At 40.9% G+C, this 19,644-nt stretch overlaps 1 protein-coding gene across 1 annotated transcript; it reads left to right on the top strand.

Moving 5' to 3' along the window:
- The first annotated feature begins 400 nt into the window (after positions 1 to 400).
- Positions 401 to 18,115, top strand: LOC137284997 (calcium-activated chloride channel regulator 1-like). The gene is made up of 12 exons (XM_067817101.1): positions 401 to 773; positions 2,925 to 3,210; positions 3,785 to 4,077; positions 4,854 to 5,099; positions 5,837 to 6,064; positions 6,641 to 6,827; positions 6,966 to 7,075; positions 7,238 to 7,465; positions 8,305 to 8,575; positions 15,178 to 15,351; positions 15,937 to 16,191; positions 16,714 to 18,115. Exons 1-12 carry the CDS (start codon positions 600 to 602, stop codon positions 17,187 to 17,189), a joined length of 2,928 nt encoding a protein of 975 aa, XP_067673202.1. The 5' UTR covers positions 401 to 599; the 3' UTR covers positions 17,190 to 18,115.
- The last annotated feature ends 1,529 nt before the right edge of the window (positions 18,116 to 19,644 follow it).

The raw sequence follows: 19,644 nt of genomic DNA, 5'->3' as shown, positions 1-19,644 counted from the left end.
AATGGTTGTATTGTCTTTGAAAATTTTAGACATAATTCACAGTCCTTCCTTTGAATACAATAGATGGTTATGATAATGAAAAACTCAAGGATATATAGTCCGCCTTGAAGAATATATTTCCATTTGTTGCAAATTTGGTGTCAGGAATTAACATAATGGGTATCCGGGTAGGGTAGGGTGATAGTGGGTTGCGCAATCGCAATGTATCTTTCTTAAATGAATTCTTCATTCGAACTGATTCTTTGTTTGAAAATGTCATCAATCCTAAACAGTGACACTGATAGTGTGATGTCCTGAGCACGGCCTGTCACCTTCAACACAAGTGATGGTATGCGATGTGTTGTATCCCGCAACGAAGTACATCACCTTTATCATGATAAGTGTTATCATATGATGTGACATTTAATCCTGTCGGTGTAGTATATCCATCTAACACCGTCATCAGCAGAACTTTGATCGTATCGACACTGATAAAACCGCTCTGGTGGACAACGTAAATATACAATACACCGGTTGTCTTCGGAAGCTCTCCACCACAGAAAAAACAAAGGACCAATTTTTTCTATTGCGACATAATGTGAAGAAGTGGTTACATTGCGATGGAACCGCGTGTACTATCGATATTCCTGCTGCTGGTGTACCTATTCGTGAAGCAGACTCGAGCGATAACCCGTCCTACAGCTATAAAGCTAGAGAACAATGGATATACCAAGGTTTTGTTTGCTATCCACCAAGACGTCACAGAGAGCCAACAGCTGCTGGACGCTATCAAGGTGATGTGATGAATGATGTCAGCATGTCATGACATAATATGGATAGTATTACTATTCTCATTTATTCAGCCACTGTGGTATTTACTGAACTGTTTCGCAAATTTTTCACACACGAATGGACTGCACAGAGATATGTCTATTTTCATATAACGAATTGCTGCGAAGATCATAGGTAATTATTTTTAATGTTACCATGGTCTTTACAGTTTTCTTTCTGTCTTAATCGGGCGATTGGGTAGCCAAGTTGTTACAAAATTGATTCGTCGCGCTGAAGACCTAGGTTCGATTCCTCTACATATGTGTGAAATCCCGTATGGTCTCAGACCGAGATATTGCTGGAATACTGCATAAAACCAAACTCACTCACTACAAAGAATAAAGAATAACTATGGCCCGTCGCAGTTGCATTGCTTGTTCAGAATACGGAACATGAACAATCATCACTGGTAACAAGTGGCTATGGATGACTTAAGAACAGTATAATCCTGTTACAACATTGTTTTTGAACGAACTCGCTCGGTCTCAAACGTGTACGCGAATGCTAGCATATATCAATTTTATTCGACGTACATGATTTACTGTCAGTATTGTTAATTTGACCTTGACGCGTCCCGATCATCCATTTGTCCACTATAAGGGTGAATGTCTGTGAGAACGGGTGTGACTGAATCTACAACTCATTAACACGTGCTAAACATTCCAAGCTGTATTTTTGAGACACAAAAAATAAAAATGTGTTCCCCCCTCGTTACTTTTTTTTCCATAAAAAATTACAGAAGTCCTACCGCCCTCGTCACTTTTGAAAAAAATGTGCCCGAGAAACATTTAGTTATGTTTATGCAGCCTTAGGCACATCTGAATTGAGCTAATGCGTCATCCGACAACTCTCTGTTTTGATATGAAGCTGTCATTATAGATAACGTCACGCTTAGCTGATAGCGATAATCATAAAGATGACAATGCATAGCTTTCATAGTGTATGTTCATTAAGTAATCTAGTGTGAAAGTCGTTACTGTACACGTTCTCCATGTATATACTACTTAGGTTTCTCGGCTTGACTCCAGGCCACTGTTTACATGCGTACTTATAAACTTGTTAACCAACACAGTATGCATATAAGCCTCGCAAGCTGATCAAATTCGTATTTGAAAATAGAGTGTAATTTCCCATCAAACGAAAAAGAAAAAAACATAACTTTGTTAGAGAAAAATGGTCGACCGTTCTCAGAATCGAAAATACTTCTAGAAGGATTGCTTTCCTGGCTGGTACTGCGGATCCACTCATCTGTTAAGCAAAATCTCTTTAACTGAATGGGATTCTGAAATATGAATTTAAACCATTACATAATCCAGTGTTTTACACATTTTGCATCATTGGGATCCCGCGTAATAGTATTAAAATAAGAAGAGAAGAAATAACTTAATGCTTTATCAAATACTCAATTTTCCTGCACCTTTATCCGATGTCAGATCCGTAACACGATTACACTGCCAGCGCTTCATCAATACTGTCGACCCGTGAAGTTCCGGGATAGAAAAGGCCTTCAGCAACAAATGCTTGCTACGACTATGCTTGTCGGAAGGGGCAACTAACGGTATCGGGTGGTCAGGCTCGCTGGCTTGGTTGACACATATCATCGGTTCCCAGCTGCAGGTCGATGCTCATGATGTTGATCACTGTATTGTCTGGTCCAGACTCCATAATTTACAGTCCGCCTCCATATAGCTGTGATATTGCTGAGTGCAGCGTAAAATTAAACTCACTCACTCACTCATCAATACTGTGACCACAAGCATTTATTGCCACTGACGCTATTGATGCTATACGTTGATGGCGCCATCCTTCAAAGTTCGAATCCGTATTTGCCATGAGAGATATTCTTGGTTTGTTAACACTAGCGGGTTTTACGGAAGACTTAAGACATTCTCCTCGTTCGGATGGCAGGTAGTGACATACTGCTCAAAGCGGCGTTTAGTCAAACTCCTCACCCTACCAGCCAGTCAGACAGTCATGCACCAACTCGAATCACCCTGTTGCTCCAAAACAGTCACACCAATAATATACATTTGACTTGTAGTGATGTACCGATATATTTCTGCTGATATGTTAATACTTACCTACATGCCACTGAAGCTAAATTGTTTTGGTAGGACATGATAACGAAGTCCTCAGCCTTCATGTACACGGCAACACGTAAACGCGCGTACTTCAAAGAGGTTACCATCCTTGTGCCGTCGACATGGACGGGAACCTACAGCGACGCCACATCCGAAGTGTACACAAACGCCGACGTTGTTATCGAGAAGGCTAACAGTCGGTACGGCAGCGACCCCTACAGCCGGACATACAGTGGGTGTGGAAAGTCCGGCATCAGGGTATACCTAACGGAGTCATTCATGACGAGCTCTTCAGCAGTTAGACAGTATGGACCAAGAGGTGAGTGAGAACAATTTTACGACGCCATCAGTATCACAGGTGCGACAACTGGAATGGGCTTCACTGATTCAGCATTTGCCTCTTTGGTATGAAGTGTGAATGATGTAACCACCTGGTTTTCGCTGTTTTCGTAATATTCCAAAAGCAAAGCAAGAACAACAAAATCAATGGATTTCGTACAATTTACTAGCCACTGATACGGTTATACAGGCATATATATCGTGAACAAATATGCCTTTTGCTATATAATTCCTCTCGTTTCAACCGGTGATAAGCAATACTGCAACCAAATACGTATTTCGTGACTTAAGAGCTTATATAGAGAATCAATAATTCTCTGCCGATGTCAATGTGTGTTATGGTATTACTCGGGTACTATTCGGGAGGGGAACTCAACAAGTCAACATTCAAGCGTTATTAGCGTCATGGCGACCCAGCCATTTATGGGTGTGCTGGAATCTGTCTGGAACACTTTATTACATTAAAATTCAATAGCCATCATTTCCAAAGACTTTTGTGTTTTATTACTTTTTTCTTCACATTACCATCTACCATTTCATTGTCATGGTTACAGAAAAGGTTCTCGTTCACGAATGGGCCCACTTCCGGTGGGGTGTGTTTGACGAGTATCCACAGCTAGGAGAGCAGAAGTTCTATTTTTCTCCATCGACTGGTAAGATGGAGGCCGTGCGTTGCAACATCGAGATCTACGGTCAGATATATATACGATATCCCAACGGCACACTTGTCTTCTGTCGCGACCTTGACCCTCACACTGGCCGTTTCCCTGATGACTGTGCTTACAGACCAGATTATCGCAGAACTAAAAGTGTTTCTTCAATCATGGATAGAGTGTTCATCCGTTCGGTAAGCTTTAGCTTTGTAATTATTTTGAATCACGGACTGTTTATTATTACTATCATTCCATAAAACTGTATGAAAGGAAAGCAAAACGTGTTAAGAATTGTAAAATGTGAACGTCAGTTGTATAAGCTGATATGAGAATACACAATATAGAACAGCATACGAGTTTGAAGAACACGTTGTTTTTCTGTTTATGACATACCCTTTTCACGACATCTATCTGTAAACGCCAACTGAAAATTCTGCATTGTGCTTATCGTGACCTGAGTATCACTCCGCGCAAAGGACGCATCACTCAGATATACGTGAGTTTGCATTCCTGAACCAGCCATGTGCCAGGTAGTGATCACGAAAGAAACAGAACAGAATAACAACTTCCATTTAATAAACATGACTAATAACTCGGAGGCATCCGAGCTACGCCGAACATTAGAAATAGTAGATCGGGTAGCAGCGCAATACGAATATCGGGGTGCAAATTCACGGTATTGCTATCTTGAGTTTAAATGGGTATGTAAGGAAAAATAAAGTCCTTGAATCATTTTGTGACGAATAAGTATGTGCCTCTGAGTTCTCTTACCAACAGATGTTAGACGCCTGTTTTCAAGCTATCTTCACAATCAATGTTAGTGTGACAACTTACAGGGATATTACAAAACACATTTTTGCAATATATTTTAGATTTATAACAAATACCACTTAACCGTTGCGGAATAGCCCAGCAAATACCTAATGTCCGAGGTTGATATTGCCCTGATGACTGTCCAACTGTTATGCAGATCGTGGACTTCTGTGACGATGACCAAAGTAGCCCCACCAAGGTTCACAATAGGGAGGCCCCAAACAAACACAACAGGATGTGTGGTCAACGCAGCACGTGGGCGGTCATCTCAGAGACGGATGATTTCAAGGGGGGGAAAAATCCCCCAAGAGACGGGATAAATACCACGCCCAACATTATGATCGTCAAAGCAACCACAAAGAGACGTGTGGCGCTCGTGTTGGACACGTCAGGCAGCATGATGGTAATGTCTCAAACTACTAAAGAAAGTACAAATCTATGTTTGGTGATAGTTACAAATGAGTCAGTTTAGGTTTAAGGCGCTTTTAGCAATATTCCAGCAAATTCGCCGCGGGGAACACCAGAAATTGCGTGGGGAATTGAGCGATTCTTCAGTCAAACAAACGCTTTGATCACTTGGCCGTGAACACCGTGAACAGCACTGGCGTCATCTGGACACGACGACAAAACAGCCACAGATTCTGACCACTCTAATATTTGTAATAGGCTTTTACGCATGCGTGAATTAGAGGGAATTAATGCAACATCGGAATCACTTCATCTGTATATTAAGACTTTAACTAGGGCGGATGCTTTAGATAAGCTTACCCCTTGAAGATCCCAATTAGGATTGATCTTTAGTAACACCTGCTTGTCGTATGAGGTGACTAACGGGATCGGGTGGTCAGTTCGCTGACCTGGTTGACACATGTCATCGAATCTCAATTGCGAAATCGATGCTCATGCTGCTGCAAACCAGATTGTCCAAACTCTGTTATGTACAGACCACTGTCATATGAATGGAATATGGGTGGTCGTGCGTCTAGAGCTGAGACGCGTGTTTTCTGTACTAAATCGCGGATAGTTTTATTAAAGAAATGCAGTATAAATAAAGTAACACTGCCATGAAGTGGTGTTCCCTTATTTGTTTCCCTCAGTATACGTTTTCACGTTATCAAATTTTACATTTTGTTCTCAAAGAATGATGACAAGCTTACCCGACTACGGCAGACGGCATCCAATTTCATCATGAACGGCGTTGACAGTGACGCTGACGTCGGCATAGTCTCCTTCGGCAGCAGAGCTGACATCATCAGTCCCATGACGCCGATACTGAACAGCACAGCAAGACAAGACCTGAAACGATCCCTACCACGGTCTGCCCTTGGGGGCACCAGCATCGGTATGGGGGTCAGGACAGCGCTTAAGGTAAGTTATGTTGTCATTTCACAGTTAATCCATTTCTCAGATTATGTTCTTGAAGTATTAATAACATATAATTTGTATTTCCTTGTTCGACCAGAAGACCGTGGACATAATTATGTCTCAGTCACCAAACACATCCACTTAGAGTTGAATGTGCTTTCAGATTAGATCAGCTGCATATTGTATTTCTAATGTCATAATATATTCAGTCCAGTGTGTCAGTCCCTTTGTAATGTATTGGTTGGATAGATGGACAAATGCGCTGATAGAACCAGCTATACATCAACTGTGTGTTCTTTAAATGCATCTCGAGAAATGCTGAGGATGATGAAAACGGCAATTTCAGTTTCAAAGTTCATCGCCTGCTTGCTGTAAATAACAACGCTAGAGAAAGCTGAGGAAGGTACTACTTAGGCCATTTTCAAGAAGTCTTGTTGTGATTGTAATAGAAAATAGACTGTAGTCACATTGAACAGTTTCCTAGTTGCCACCGTATACCTTCTTATGTTGTGTAAGGTCACAATACATAGCTTTCTTTAGCTTTCTGTGTTTCTATTTTGTGAACTGTACCCCTGGTAGATGCTGAAGGACAACGGCGGGAACGCTAGTGGGTCTGTTATAGTGGTGTTGACCGACGGTGTAGAGACGGTGCCCCCTTTCCTGAAGGACGTTCTACCGGAAGTCAAGCAGGCAGGTGCAATTGTCAGTATCATGGCATTCAGCTCCAACCCCGATGACAACTTTGCCAGCTCCGCAACAGACACAGGTGACAATTTTATGGACATAAACATGATTTTGCCTAAGGCTTGAACGGTTCAGTTTCACTGAACTGATTATCTAAGAGCACGTCCGTATGTTTGAAAAACAACAACTTGGAGTTCTAGTCGACCTTTATGTCCGCCAGGGGGCAAGTTCTACTACGACAGCAACCAGGCTGGTTCTACCTCTCTTGGCGACGCCGTCTTTGACATCTACACCACCTTCAGGCACGACAGAAACGACAACGCTGTCCAGGTAACATGAAGGAACTATAAAGAAATATTATTAATTTATTAATTTGGAAATGTCCAACGATATTTTCTGGAGCTAGTAATAATTGGTTCAATCACAGTTTAAGGTTAACCTCACATAGACATGAAGCGAAAGCAATAAATGTACACTTTCCACCATTTACAGTTGCTGAGCAGAGCCGCTGGCTTGGTAAAAGGCGGTAATATTTCGGGTTCGATTAATGTTGACGTTGACATCGGCAGAGACACACATTTCTTTATGACGTACATAGAAAGTGAGCCTGACGTCACCATTACGTCACCAACTGGGAGGATATACAACAAACTATATCCCGAGTACTCGTGTGATCAAGAATTCAAGACTATAAAAGTTGCCATTCCTGAAATTGCTGAGGTAAGCGAAAGGACATCAAGTTACGGGACATTGTACAGTATCACTGAATTATCAATTATCGCAATTATCACAAATAACCACTGCTGCTGACGTAGAAAACGTAAGCTATGAAAGTTAATGTATAGATGGTACCTTTGAGTTTGAAGTGCAAAGAAAGCGACCAGCAGAAAGATGCAATGCTCACTGAACGACATTGCTTGTTGTACTCATATATATGAAGCTTTATCTGTTAGTATATAGCCCCACGACATTGTTTCACAGTGCGTTGCTGAACATATTGACGTCATGAATCAATTAACTAATCTCTCTGCAAAGAATCGACACATCTTTTCACACTCAAGGCAATTTTGCTGGTTATTACATGAACATATTGGAAGAATAATGTTGGATAAAATTGTCGATAGTTTCTATCTTCTCGACGAATGTCTGTGTTAATATCCGACACTCTGTCTGACCTACATTTGATCAAGGACATGACGACAGCCGTTGTATTGCCCGTATGGCCAGGTCTCTGATTGTCGACAATATGTGCGATCACATTGGACGCCATTGTGTTGCCTTATGGCCTCATGTCAAAGCACGGCATTCATTTGAAATAACGATCAAATTCTACAAAGCACACCTATTGGTCGTACAGAGAACTACTTTGAAGCGTAAATGGGATGCTAGAACCAATTTAAACAGTTTTGTTTAATTTCGAATTCGGGTTTGAGTAAATTTGTATCAGTTTCGGAAATGATGATTGGGTTCCAGCGACGGGACATAAGGAATCAGATATCACCATACGAATTTGAACTATGATAACGTCACACCCGTTCAACCATTCACTCTTTTCCCAGAGTGGTCGGTGGAAGTATTCGATTATCAACAGAGACTCCGACTATCAGAAGGTATCCATCATGGTTGTGTCCAGACCTGTTGATCCCAAGAGGACACCCATCAGAGTGGAGACGTCGATCACGTCCAGCAACACCAGCTGGCCAACACAGGTTATCCTGTACGCTGACGTGAAAAAATCTGTACATCCTGTAACTGGACTGAGAGTACAAGCAGTCGTTAATAGGCCTTTTGCAACGCCTTACGTTGTCCAGCTTTTGGACAATGGCGCAGGTAGGGGTTATATTTTGGTTTGTTACATTAGGCATTTGATAAGGCCATTCACTGTAATCCTACTGGTATGAAATCGAAAAAGTATAGGATGAAGCACGCCGAAAAAGTAAGGCTTTTTTCCCAGAGGGAAATGCCGTAGATGTAGAGACAAAGTCATATCAATCTTCAAAACAAGTAACAATTGAAAGTTCGGGGACAGAGGGACAATACTGAAATAAAATCCCGTGGCAGAGGGACAATATTGAATTAATATCTCGTGTTAAGGACGATAATAAAGTAATGCCCCCTCATGGATGGGTATCGGGATATGCCTAGAAATACTGCCTCGCGAGCACTACAGACTGACGTGACTGGAGGTTTATAAGTTTAGTTTACCTTACTCGCGACACCGTTGGGATTCCGAGTTGCAACAGGTCCCCAGGAAACTTTGATGATGATGATGTATAATACTGATTATAGTTGTCAGGTTCGGTGGAATGGTTCACAGCGTGTGATGGTAGGCTGTGGCTCACAGTATCACTTTTCTATATCCGTCTAAAGAAATCTAAATTAGGCAATAAATCAATGCATATCCATATTTAAAGGCACCCGTGAACGGCCACCTCCTCGTGGTGGGTGCTGGGTCACGCCAAGAGCCGTTCAAACCCCCGTGTGGACCCGGGTCAACTAGGTCCATAGCACCCCATTGCTGGTCGCAAGGAGTGACCGAATTGGGCAACCTGTTTGCCGTGGGTTGCGTCCCGTGTCGGTGGAGGACGGTAGTCTGGTGGTTGAGGGCAGTAGGAGCCTGAACCGTGTTCCTGCTGCTCAACACACCACTTTGGCCCTTACTTCACCTAGACGGGTGGTAGAATCGGCCCGATTCTATCAATCGGCTGGTCACGCCAAGCCCTGTGTATGGACTTGTATGTCATTACACACATTTAATTTGCAAATGTTTTACTTTTGGACTTGGTACATTTGTTTATATCAAATGTTCACGATTTTTCACACTGATGTTTTGAACTTTGCCTAGAGTCTTATGCCCAGAAGGCGGTGGCTCATGGGCCAATCTGGTGGATTTGTTATTTATAACTCTTCTGCTGGAGTATATCATCCGAGTATCCTTGGTGCTACAAGTTGGAGACACACTTGTTATTAGCATTGTCCTTGTGATACTCCGTGGTGGGTGGGGAGCTCGGATGATGAACCTTAAAGCACTAGCCATGGCTTACGAAACCCCTGTCACCAAGAAAAAACGTCCTCTTGACACAGAACCTGATATTAATGAACTCAGACCCTCCACATCTATTGACCATTGGCCACGTTTCATAGTACTTGAGACCGTTGACAAGACACCCCTGAAGCTGAACCCTTTTGCCATTTCAAAAGGCATACAAGGCATAGCAGGAGATGTTAAAAACGTTAGACGTTTGCGTTCAGGGTCTCTTCTCATTGAATGCAGTAAGAGACAACAAGCAACTAATCTCCTGTCAGCTAAATCTTTTGTCGGCATTCCCATATCAGTCTCTGCCCACCGAACACTTAACACCAGCAAAGGCATAGTGAGAGACCGAGACTGCCTTTTTGCTGATATGCTGGAGATTGATATTGCCTCAGAAATGAAGGAACAAGGTGTGCTATATGTAAAACGTTTCACTACCCGGAAAAACAATGAGATCCAACAAACAAACACATATTTGTTCTCTTTTTCTACTCCGACTGCTCCCACATCAATAAAGGCTGGTTACTGTCAACTCAAAGTGGAAACGTACATTCCAAATCCACTGAGATGCTTCAAGTGCCAAAAGTATGGGCATGGCGTAAATACTTGCACATTGTCTGTTGTGTGCGCTCACTGTGGTGAGAAAGCACACACAACAGAAGATTGTGACAGTGATTTTAAAAAATGCACCAACTGCTCAGGTGACCATTCATCTTCATCGAAACAGTGTCCAATATGGAGAGAGCAAATGGAAATAAACAGAATGAAGTATACCCAAAACATCTCTTTTTCTGAAGCGAAAAAACTGGTGAAGAGATCTGATCTTCCAGAAAGTTATGCTACAGTAGCAAACGCATCATCTGTGCGCAGCTCTAAAATCACAAAGTCATCTACAAGCTGCCAAACTACCTTGACTTGGGTCAACAGTGACTATCCACAACTTCTATATCCAGCTATGTCATCACAGACTGAAGAATCACTTCCTGGAACATCAAAGTCTTCTTCTGATCATAAATCATCTTCGCAGTCACGCACTGAGTCTCAATCTACAACTGATAGACAACAAACTGCTAAAGGTAAATCTAAGCCTAAGCCTGATGTTTCAAAACAACAAAGTGGCAGAGCTCCCAAGGGGTCACAAAATAAAGTTCAGTTGTTTAATACATACGGGTCTCTTGAAGACATGGACATTTCTGAAAACGTCCATTCTAGGGCACATAGCTTGTCGCCCTCCAAAAGAGTGCGGGGTAGATCCCCAATATCCCCCCAAAAGATAGTTTATTCCAATAATATTGTACAGTGGAACTGCAGAGGACTGAGGACTAATTTACATGAATTACAGCTATTAGTCCAAGATTTCACACCCTCAGCGATATGTCTCCAAGAGACATATTTAAAGCAAACAGATACGTTTGACCTTCGTCATTTTAATGCATATCATTCTTTTTCACCTCCGGGTGATAGAGCTACTGGCGGGTCTTCCGTTTTAGTCAGACAAAACGTTATTCAAAGCCCTGTTTCACTTAATACTAATATGCAGGCTGTTGCAGTGAGAATAAACTTACACGTGGCGTTTACGCTATGCTCTCAAATTGTTGGAGGACTTTTGTTCTGACAAGGACTTATGTATTTATAATGATGGTTCCAACACATATTTACATCCTGGTACAGGGACGTATTCTGCTCTCGACTTGTCATTGACAAATTCCGAACTATTAAATGAATTCGAATGGTCAGTCCACGATGACCTATGTGGAAGTGACCATTTTCCTACTATATTAAAAGCTGTAACTCCATCTGATGTTCCTCCATCATCAAGGCGGAATTTTAAAAAGGCTAACTGGGCTTTATATGAAACACTGTGTGCTGAAAAACTTAAACCCGAACGTTTTATTGACGTTCCTGATGCTATCAAATCTTTTTCTGATGAACTGAATTCCATAGCTGATGAGTGTATACCAAAGTCCTCTGCAGTTCCACACATAAGAAAATCATGGTTCAATGAGTGCAAACAAGCTAGGAACGCACGGAAAAAAGCAGAACATTATTTCCGTCGCCATCCTATGGTGCATAATTTAAATAAATTTAAGATTTTAAATGCTAAAGCACGGCGCACTTTTAAACAGAACAAACGCCAATCTTGGCAAAATTATGTATCCAAAATAAATTCTCGGACACCCATGTCCAAGGTATGGAACATGGTCCAGAAAATCAAAGGTAAAGGTACTAAATCTACTGTCCATCATCTTAAACATGGAGATCAATTGCTTACTGATAAATCAGATATTGCTAATAAACTGGGTGAAACCCTTGTTAAACACTCTTCCTCTTCAAATTATGTACCTAAATTTCAGCAATATCAAAAACAACAAGAAAAGAAAACTATTAATTTCAGTTCTGATAATGGGGAAGATTATAATGAAACGGTTTCTATTCATGAACTCCATACTGCTCTTGATCAAGCTCATGACACTGCTACAGGAGCTGATGACATACATTATCAACTCCTGAAGCACTTACCAGAATCCTGCCTAGAAACGCTTCTCAATATTTTTGATGATATTTGGACATCAGGTAACTTTCCTCCGTCATGGCGTGACGCCATAGTAGTACCAATACCTAAACCTGGACGTGATCATACGGATCCGTCCAATTATCGACCTATTTCACTAACTAGCTGTGTTTGCAAGACCATGGAACGCATGATAAATAATCGACTTGTTTGGTACTTGGAAACAAATAATCTTATCACAGATATACAGTGTGGTTTCCGTAAAAACAGAAGTACTGTCGATCACTTAGTGCGACTGGAATCATTTGTTAAAAACGCACTAATTAATAAACAACATGCTGTGTCTATCTTTTTTGATCTTGAAAAAGCATATGACACAACCTGGAAACATGGTATTTTGAGGGATTTACATGACTTTGATTTGCGAGGTCGTTTGCCTCAATTTATTGCCAACGTTTTAAATGACAGACAATTCCAGGTCCGTGTGGGTTCTACCCTGTCTGATCATTACAATCAGGATCAGGGTGTTCCACAAGGCAGTATTTTATCTGTCACTCTTTTTAGCATCAAGATCAACAGTTTATCAAAAGTTTTAAACGATTCAATTGATGGATCGCTTTTCGTGGATGATTTTAATATTTCTTGCCGAGGTAAAAATATGCATACTATTGAACGGCAACTGCAGTTGTGTTTAAACAAAATAAATAAATGGTGTCTTGAAAACGGCTTCAAATTTTCGAAGTCCAAAACTAATTGTATACATTTTTGCAGAACATATAAGCCACATAAGAACCCAGAACTATCTCTAGATGGCACTCCCATCAAAGTTGTAAAGGAGGCCAAGTTCTTGGGATTAATTTTTGACTCACATTTAACGTTTCTACCACATATCAAATCCCTCAAAACTAAATGCCTGAAGGCACTTGACTTGTTGAAAGTCGTTTCAAATTCTAAATGGGGAGGGGACCAAGCTACCCTCCTGCAACTTTATCGATCACTGATCCGGCGAAAACTTGATTATGGCTCCATTGTATATGGTGGAGCCTGTAAAAGCAACCTGAAACTTTTAGATTCTGTTCACCATCAAGGTCTAAGACTTTGTCTTGGCTCCTTTCGAACTTCACCTGTTGACAGCCTGTACGTTGAGGCCGATGAGCCATCTCTTGAGCAGCGACGTATCAAATTAGCTTTACAGTATGTAACAAAAGTATATTCCAGTGAGTCAAACCCTGCATATAACTGTGTTTTCAGTACTCTGTGTGAGGACTTGTACAATATGAAATCTTCGCTTGTACCGCCTCTTGGTTTAAGAATTAAACCATTTCTTGCTGCCGGCATTGAGCTGGAAAATATAGCTCCTTCCCGTCTTCTCTCTTCTCCTCCTTGGCAGTTGGTTAGGCCCCAAGTGGACCTAACACTGACAAAGTTTAAAAAATCAGAAACTAATGAATTACAGTATAAACAAGAATATAATGAATTGAAACATAAATATAGCAGTTATAAATCCTTATTTACAGATGGGTCCAAGGACGGTGGCGCAGTAGCTTGTGCCTCTGTCATTGGATCCAGAACAATATCTTCTAGATTACCAGACAACAGTTCTATTTTTACCGCTGAGGCTAACGCCATATTAACAGCTCTTAAATATATTCAAAGACGCCATAAACATAAACAATATATAATCTATTCCGACTCTCTTTCTTGCCTTCAGGCTATTAAAAATCTTTCTTGTAAACATCCACTTTTAATAGAAATCATTGAATTATATAATGATCTTGCTACTGGCCAATACGACATCGTCTTCTGTTGGTTACCCAGCCACGTTGGCATTTCCGGTAACGCAATGGCCGATCTTGCTGCTAAGGCAGAACTTAACAAATCTGTGACACCACTTCGTATTCCTTATTCTGACTACAAAGCTAGCATTAGAGCTTATACTCGTGATCTGATGCAGAAGAAGTGGGACACCCAAGTAGGTATAAATAAACTACATGAAATAAAACCCTACATTGGTTATACATACTTGGGTTGTCAGTCCAGATTTGAAGAAGTCATTTTGCGACGATGTCGTATTGGCCATACAAGATACACTCATGCATACCTTTTAAAAGGTGAGGATCCTCCGTTTTGTATCCCTTGTGATGAGAGAGTCACGGTCAAGCATATTCTGCTTGACTGTGTTGAATTCTCCATCACAAGGGATAATTTTTTCAATGTCAGAACTATCAAGGACCTTTTTAGCACTGTTAGTTGTCATTTAATCATTGGTTTTTTAAAAGAAATTGATTTTTTGTTGGAATTTTGAAAATTATGTTGTGTAAATAGATGCATTTTAATGATTGGTAGTTTGAATTAGTAACTTGAATTGTTGGTGGCTGTACCCTCAAAGGGGGTTGAAGTATTGTAAAATTATTGTCCTCCTGAGAGGGTACGTAAGTCCACAAACATTCACAGTAAATTTAAGTCTACCAGGATTTTAATCGTAGCATTTGTGTTCTTTTAATTTCGGCTAACTTTTCATACAATCGCCAGCAGCTGAAGGGATGGTGTAAATCCAACTAGGGACCATGCAGGTAGCAAAGGTACTGTAAGTCCCCATGGTTCCTAGTGTGGTGATCTACCTTCTGTTGTTGGCGATCTATAGTCTGTTTTTATATTGTATTGTCTAAATAGTGCTATTAGTTTTAACTTTCCATGCTAGTTTTAATTGAAATGGTGATATTCTAGTTGTTTTACTGTCCTTCGTTGACGGGTTTTTATGATTTATATATGCTCTTTTTCATCGTTGAATGTTCTCGACACGATATGGCTGAGATATTGCCGATGTGACGTTAAGAATTAACTCACTCACTCACTCCATATTTAAAGCACAAACTTGCATTCCAGGCGCTGATATAACTAAAGACGATGGAGTATATTCACGATATTTTACTAAGTTTTCCGGAAACGGTCGATACAGTGTTCGTATAGAAGTAACCGGAAAGGGCACCGTCAAGACATACCAACATCCTTCCAACACAGATGGCCATGGTTTCCTACTGGAGGACGATACTCACTCAGGCCAGTATCCTAACATGCCGATTGGCATCACTGAAGATGCGCTGGGGAGAAATGGTGTTCACTTGCAAAATGCATCATCAGCTACTTCAAAGGACATAAGTCAGTCTGAAAATACAGGCCATATATTGACTGTTCGCCTCCCTAAAACAGCTCCTACTAAAAACGCATCTTTTATTGTCTTTTGTATATTTACATTTGGTGTTCACAATATATGGTTCACTTCCCTTTAAAAACAATATTTGAAAATAATCAGATATTGTGCCTTAGCGTTTTAGAACATTGGCCTTAGGTAACTCATGCTTGTCATGAGAGGCAACTAACTGGATCGAGTGGTCACGCTCGCTGACTTTGCAGACATATATCATCGGTTCTCAATCGTATCGACGCTCATGCTGTTGATCACTGGATTTCCTGGTCCCGACTCGACTACTTACAGATTGCCGCTATATAGCTGGAATATTGCTGAGTGCTGCTTAAAACTATATTCACTCACTCACTCACAGAACAACATATTTAACGACAGAATATGGTCAGTTTTGAAGGTGCTGCCTGGTATGATAACAGATGATGCGTTTTGTTATTCAGAACGCATTGTCCGGAGGTCTGTCTTCTTGTACCCTATGCCTTCTCATATCAATCGGGTAACACCTGGAGGAGCATTTGTTGTCAGCCACCCCAACCTAACCAAATCCTTTATGCCATTCGACGCGGCAATGCTTAAACGTGATGACCTTCCTCCGGTCAGGATAACAGACCTCAAGGTCATGAAGACGTCACACCGAGCAGGCACTGTAGTGTTGTCGTGGACGGCGCCGGGGGATGATATCGATTACTATACAGGTATGTAACATTGATGATTTACGTGCCTCTAGTTCACTGTAAACAAATGCTGAAATGAGTTTTTTGGTTTGTGATTAAGACTACATAGATATTCTGGTATAATCTATATGCAAGTACACTCTACTTCATACGAATTAATATTAGAATTAATGTAATAAAGTTTGACTGTATAAAATGCGTGTCTTTACTCGACACGTCTCTCAACGGGACTGTTACCTCTGACTGGGCAGTCACAATGCGATTATAAAAATATATTTTACATGTATGACATTGTTCGATGACATTCATATAGAGTTACTGACATTCATCCATTGGCCAATAATCACTCTTCACCCTTCATGTCTGACGAGCCCAGATGAGCAGAATTTCAGATGCCAAACAAAATTATACAGCATGAATTACAGATCCTGAACGTTGTTACTCATTTTGTAATATCTTCGTGTATTAATAACATTATTACAGAGGAAACTATAGTCTGCTTCATTCTTAGGATGTGTTGTCATGTTTCACATTTAATTTCAGCCCAGCGTTACCAGATTCTTTTAGCTCCAAATGCGGACGACATGATCAACAACCACGCCACCGTCAGTTTAGTCTCCCAAAAGGAGGTTCTGTTTGGAGATCTAGGAAACCCCAAGCCAGCTGGGTCCCGGGAAGTGTTCAAACTGAAAATGGACGTGCCACCTCTGACCAATGCGAGTTTTGTGTTCTCCATCAGGGCAATCGATGACGTTGGAAACATGGGAGATAACTCTAACTATGCCACTACGGCTTTTGGGTTTGTGCCAGACTACACAGATCCAGACTACGTACCACCAGACATGGCTAAATCGGATCCGACTGGGCCCTCAAGCAGCCAAAAACTGGTTATTTCAGGCCTTGTTGGATGTTTTGCAGCACTCTTAGTGTTGGTGATAATGGTGTCGCTAGTGTTGTTCAAGTGTGGACGAAAACAGAACTATGCTGATGAGAAAAGACTGAAAGGTGGATTAGTATAGAATTCCTCATTGAACTGAAGATTCGGACATATTCTGTGACTTGTCAGTCACCATTAGATTTCTAAACTGAATTAAATTTTTAGGGTAGTGAATGTTGTGGGGGATATTTGTTGCTGTGAATGATCATCAGCACACAAATACAAAAAGACGCTGCTCCAGATAATTCATGATCTGTCACTTCATATATTCTGTACATTGCTCCAGCAGCATCCCAAACGTATAGTTTTTATTGGAAACGTCGATTGCTTTTTTTTTATTTTTTACGTTAGTATTTTTATTATTATTTTATAAACCCTTTGCCCGTTTGTCTAGTATTTAGATGAAGGGGGCTACCCACGGCGCAGGGCATGTTTAACCTTCACAAACACCTGGTGTCATCATTGATTGTCAGAGATCCATAGTTTACATAGTGTTCATTATTATTCTGCTTTTCACACCGAATGGAATCTGTTTAAGCTGATACTTTTAGGTTATGTATTTAGTTACATCAGATATCGCAGGAGTAAACTGTTATATGAAGCTTTCATCATTATCAATGGGCAGTACCGCAACTATACCATGGCTGCATGTGGACAGTACCGCAAGTTGCAGATAATGAACTATTATCACCTGTTACCTAATCGTTGGTGTGTATATCAATAGTTGTTCCATTGATCTAGTTTTTGTTTGAAGGCCTAAAATAATGCCAGTATTGGCTGATCAGCCATAAACACCTCCTCACCATGTAACTTAATTACAACCTGTTATTCCAAATTTCTATTTTTTCGAAAATCAAATTTGCAATTGTGCACTTACATTGAGAATGTGTGATAGCCGACGACCATTGAAGGATGTAACCTGCCCCGGAATCCCAACAGGGTACGATGTGTAAATTATGAGGTGGGGGTTCAGTACAACACACGTATATTAAACCTTTATTTGATGAAGTGTGAGAGCATTTACGCCACATTACGCAGTATTCCAGCAACTAGCTTCGTACATCGAACGTGGATCTTCGGCGTAAGTACTGAACTCGAATCACCTGGCTTGACCATCGTTGTTATGGAACACGGGATGGCGGACTTCTCAGTATTCTTGTCTTTTTGCAGGTGTATGGCCAGCGAGGTAATGGTTAAGAGGTTTTCACTTACATAGCGATGCCCATGTACAGTACTTGCCCACGTTATACCATTATGCAGTTTAAATGGTAGCATGCATACTGACCTACCCTTATCGAGGTAATCCACTATACTAAGGAGATGATGGTGTGGATTCTACACGATTAGGTACACATCTGGACGGTTCAGGTCTCACCTGTCACCTGGTTGGTTGACATGCGTCACGATAACTGGAAACCGGGACCCATGAACATAGTGTGCATCGACAAGAACGTTACTTATGGGATATTCAAGTACAGTAACACTCTTCAAAAGAACACACAACCTGTTGTTCACACATTTTATGAATCGTTCGTCCTATCCCGAACGCTTAATGATAACGCTTAATACATTCGTGATCAAATGCCCTTTCAGTCGGAATAAAAAAATCCAAGAGAAGCATATCCAACAGCAACAAAACAGAGGACGGCTTTCCGCAAATTCCATCCGCTTTTTAGCATTAGTCTCAGCGGGGATAAATCTACAATCTCTATATAGGCTCCCTGTTTATACGTATACCAGATTTCCTTTAAAATGTTGAATCGGATACAGTAAGAATTCAGTTGCGTTCCGCGTACAATGGTGCTAAATCCTGTAACTGTTCAAAATCCAAAAAGGCTCTGCACCCAGTATACCTACTGTTGTAGTAACGCAGTGCATTGAATTAATAGGAAGCGGTTTAAGTCCCAGATAACATCCTGAAAATTCGATCTTAAATCCTGCACACAATACATCAAGCCCATCCGAAAGTAATTTCGATCAGGGCAGGGGTGTGTTTAACAAAGGCGCCCACACTGTGTATTCCTAGCTTGGAAGCGTATCCACCAGCTGTGATACTGGTGGGTAGACAGACTAACCAGTAATGCTGATATGTGACAGCTGCCTACCTACTGCATATATCATGGCAACATGTGGCCAGACAGCTCTAGGTCACACAGTCTTGAATCATCCACTACTTCTATCAACAGGTTGAACCATGTATTACTGTCATGACTTCCCTGGCGTTTATGCTCCCCACCACTTGATCCAATACACTTTGATTTCAATAATGTGACCAGGGAGTCTATACATACAACCTTTAGCGTCTTCACATATAACCTCTCCCAGATGTGAAGTAGTTTACTGCTTATACTGTTTGATATAATCTGTTATCAGTCACTATGCCTATTCTAATTTCAGAACATAAGAAACTATAACAAGCTTTACAGGGATTTGTAATTTATCACAGTGACACATCTACATTTCACATATATTACCCATGGGTTATTGCACTGAAGTTGAATAAAGGAATAAAATACACAGACAGTCGTCTGAGTGAG

The sequence above is a fragment of the Haliotis asinina genome, chromosome 5 (genome assembly GCF_037392515.1).
Source record: "Haliotis asinina isolate JCU_RB_2024 chromosome 5, JCU_Hal_asi_v2, whole genome shotgun sequence".
Taxonomy (NCBI): Eukaryota; Metazoa; Mollusca; class Gastropoda; order Lepetellida; family Haliotidae; genus Haliotis; species Haliotis asinina.
This window is presented reverse-complemented; position numbering and strand designations above follow the sequence as displayed.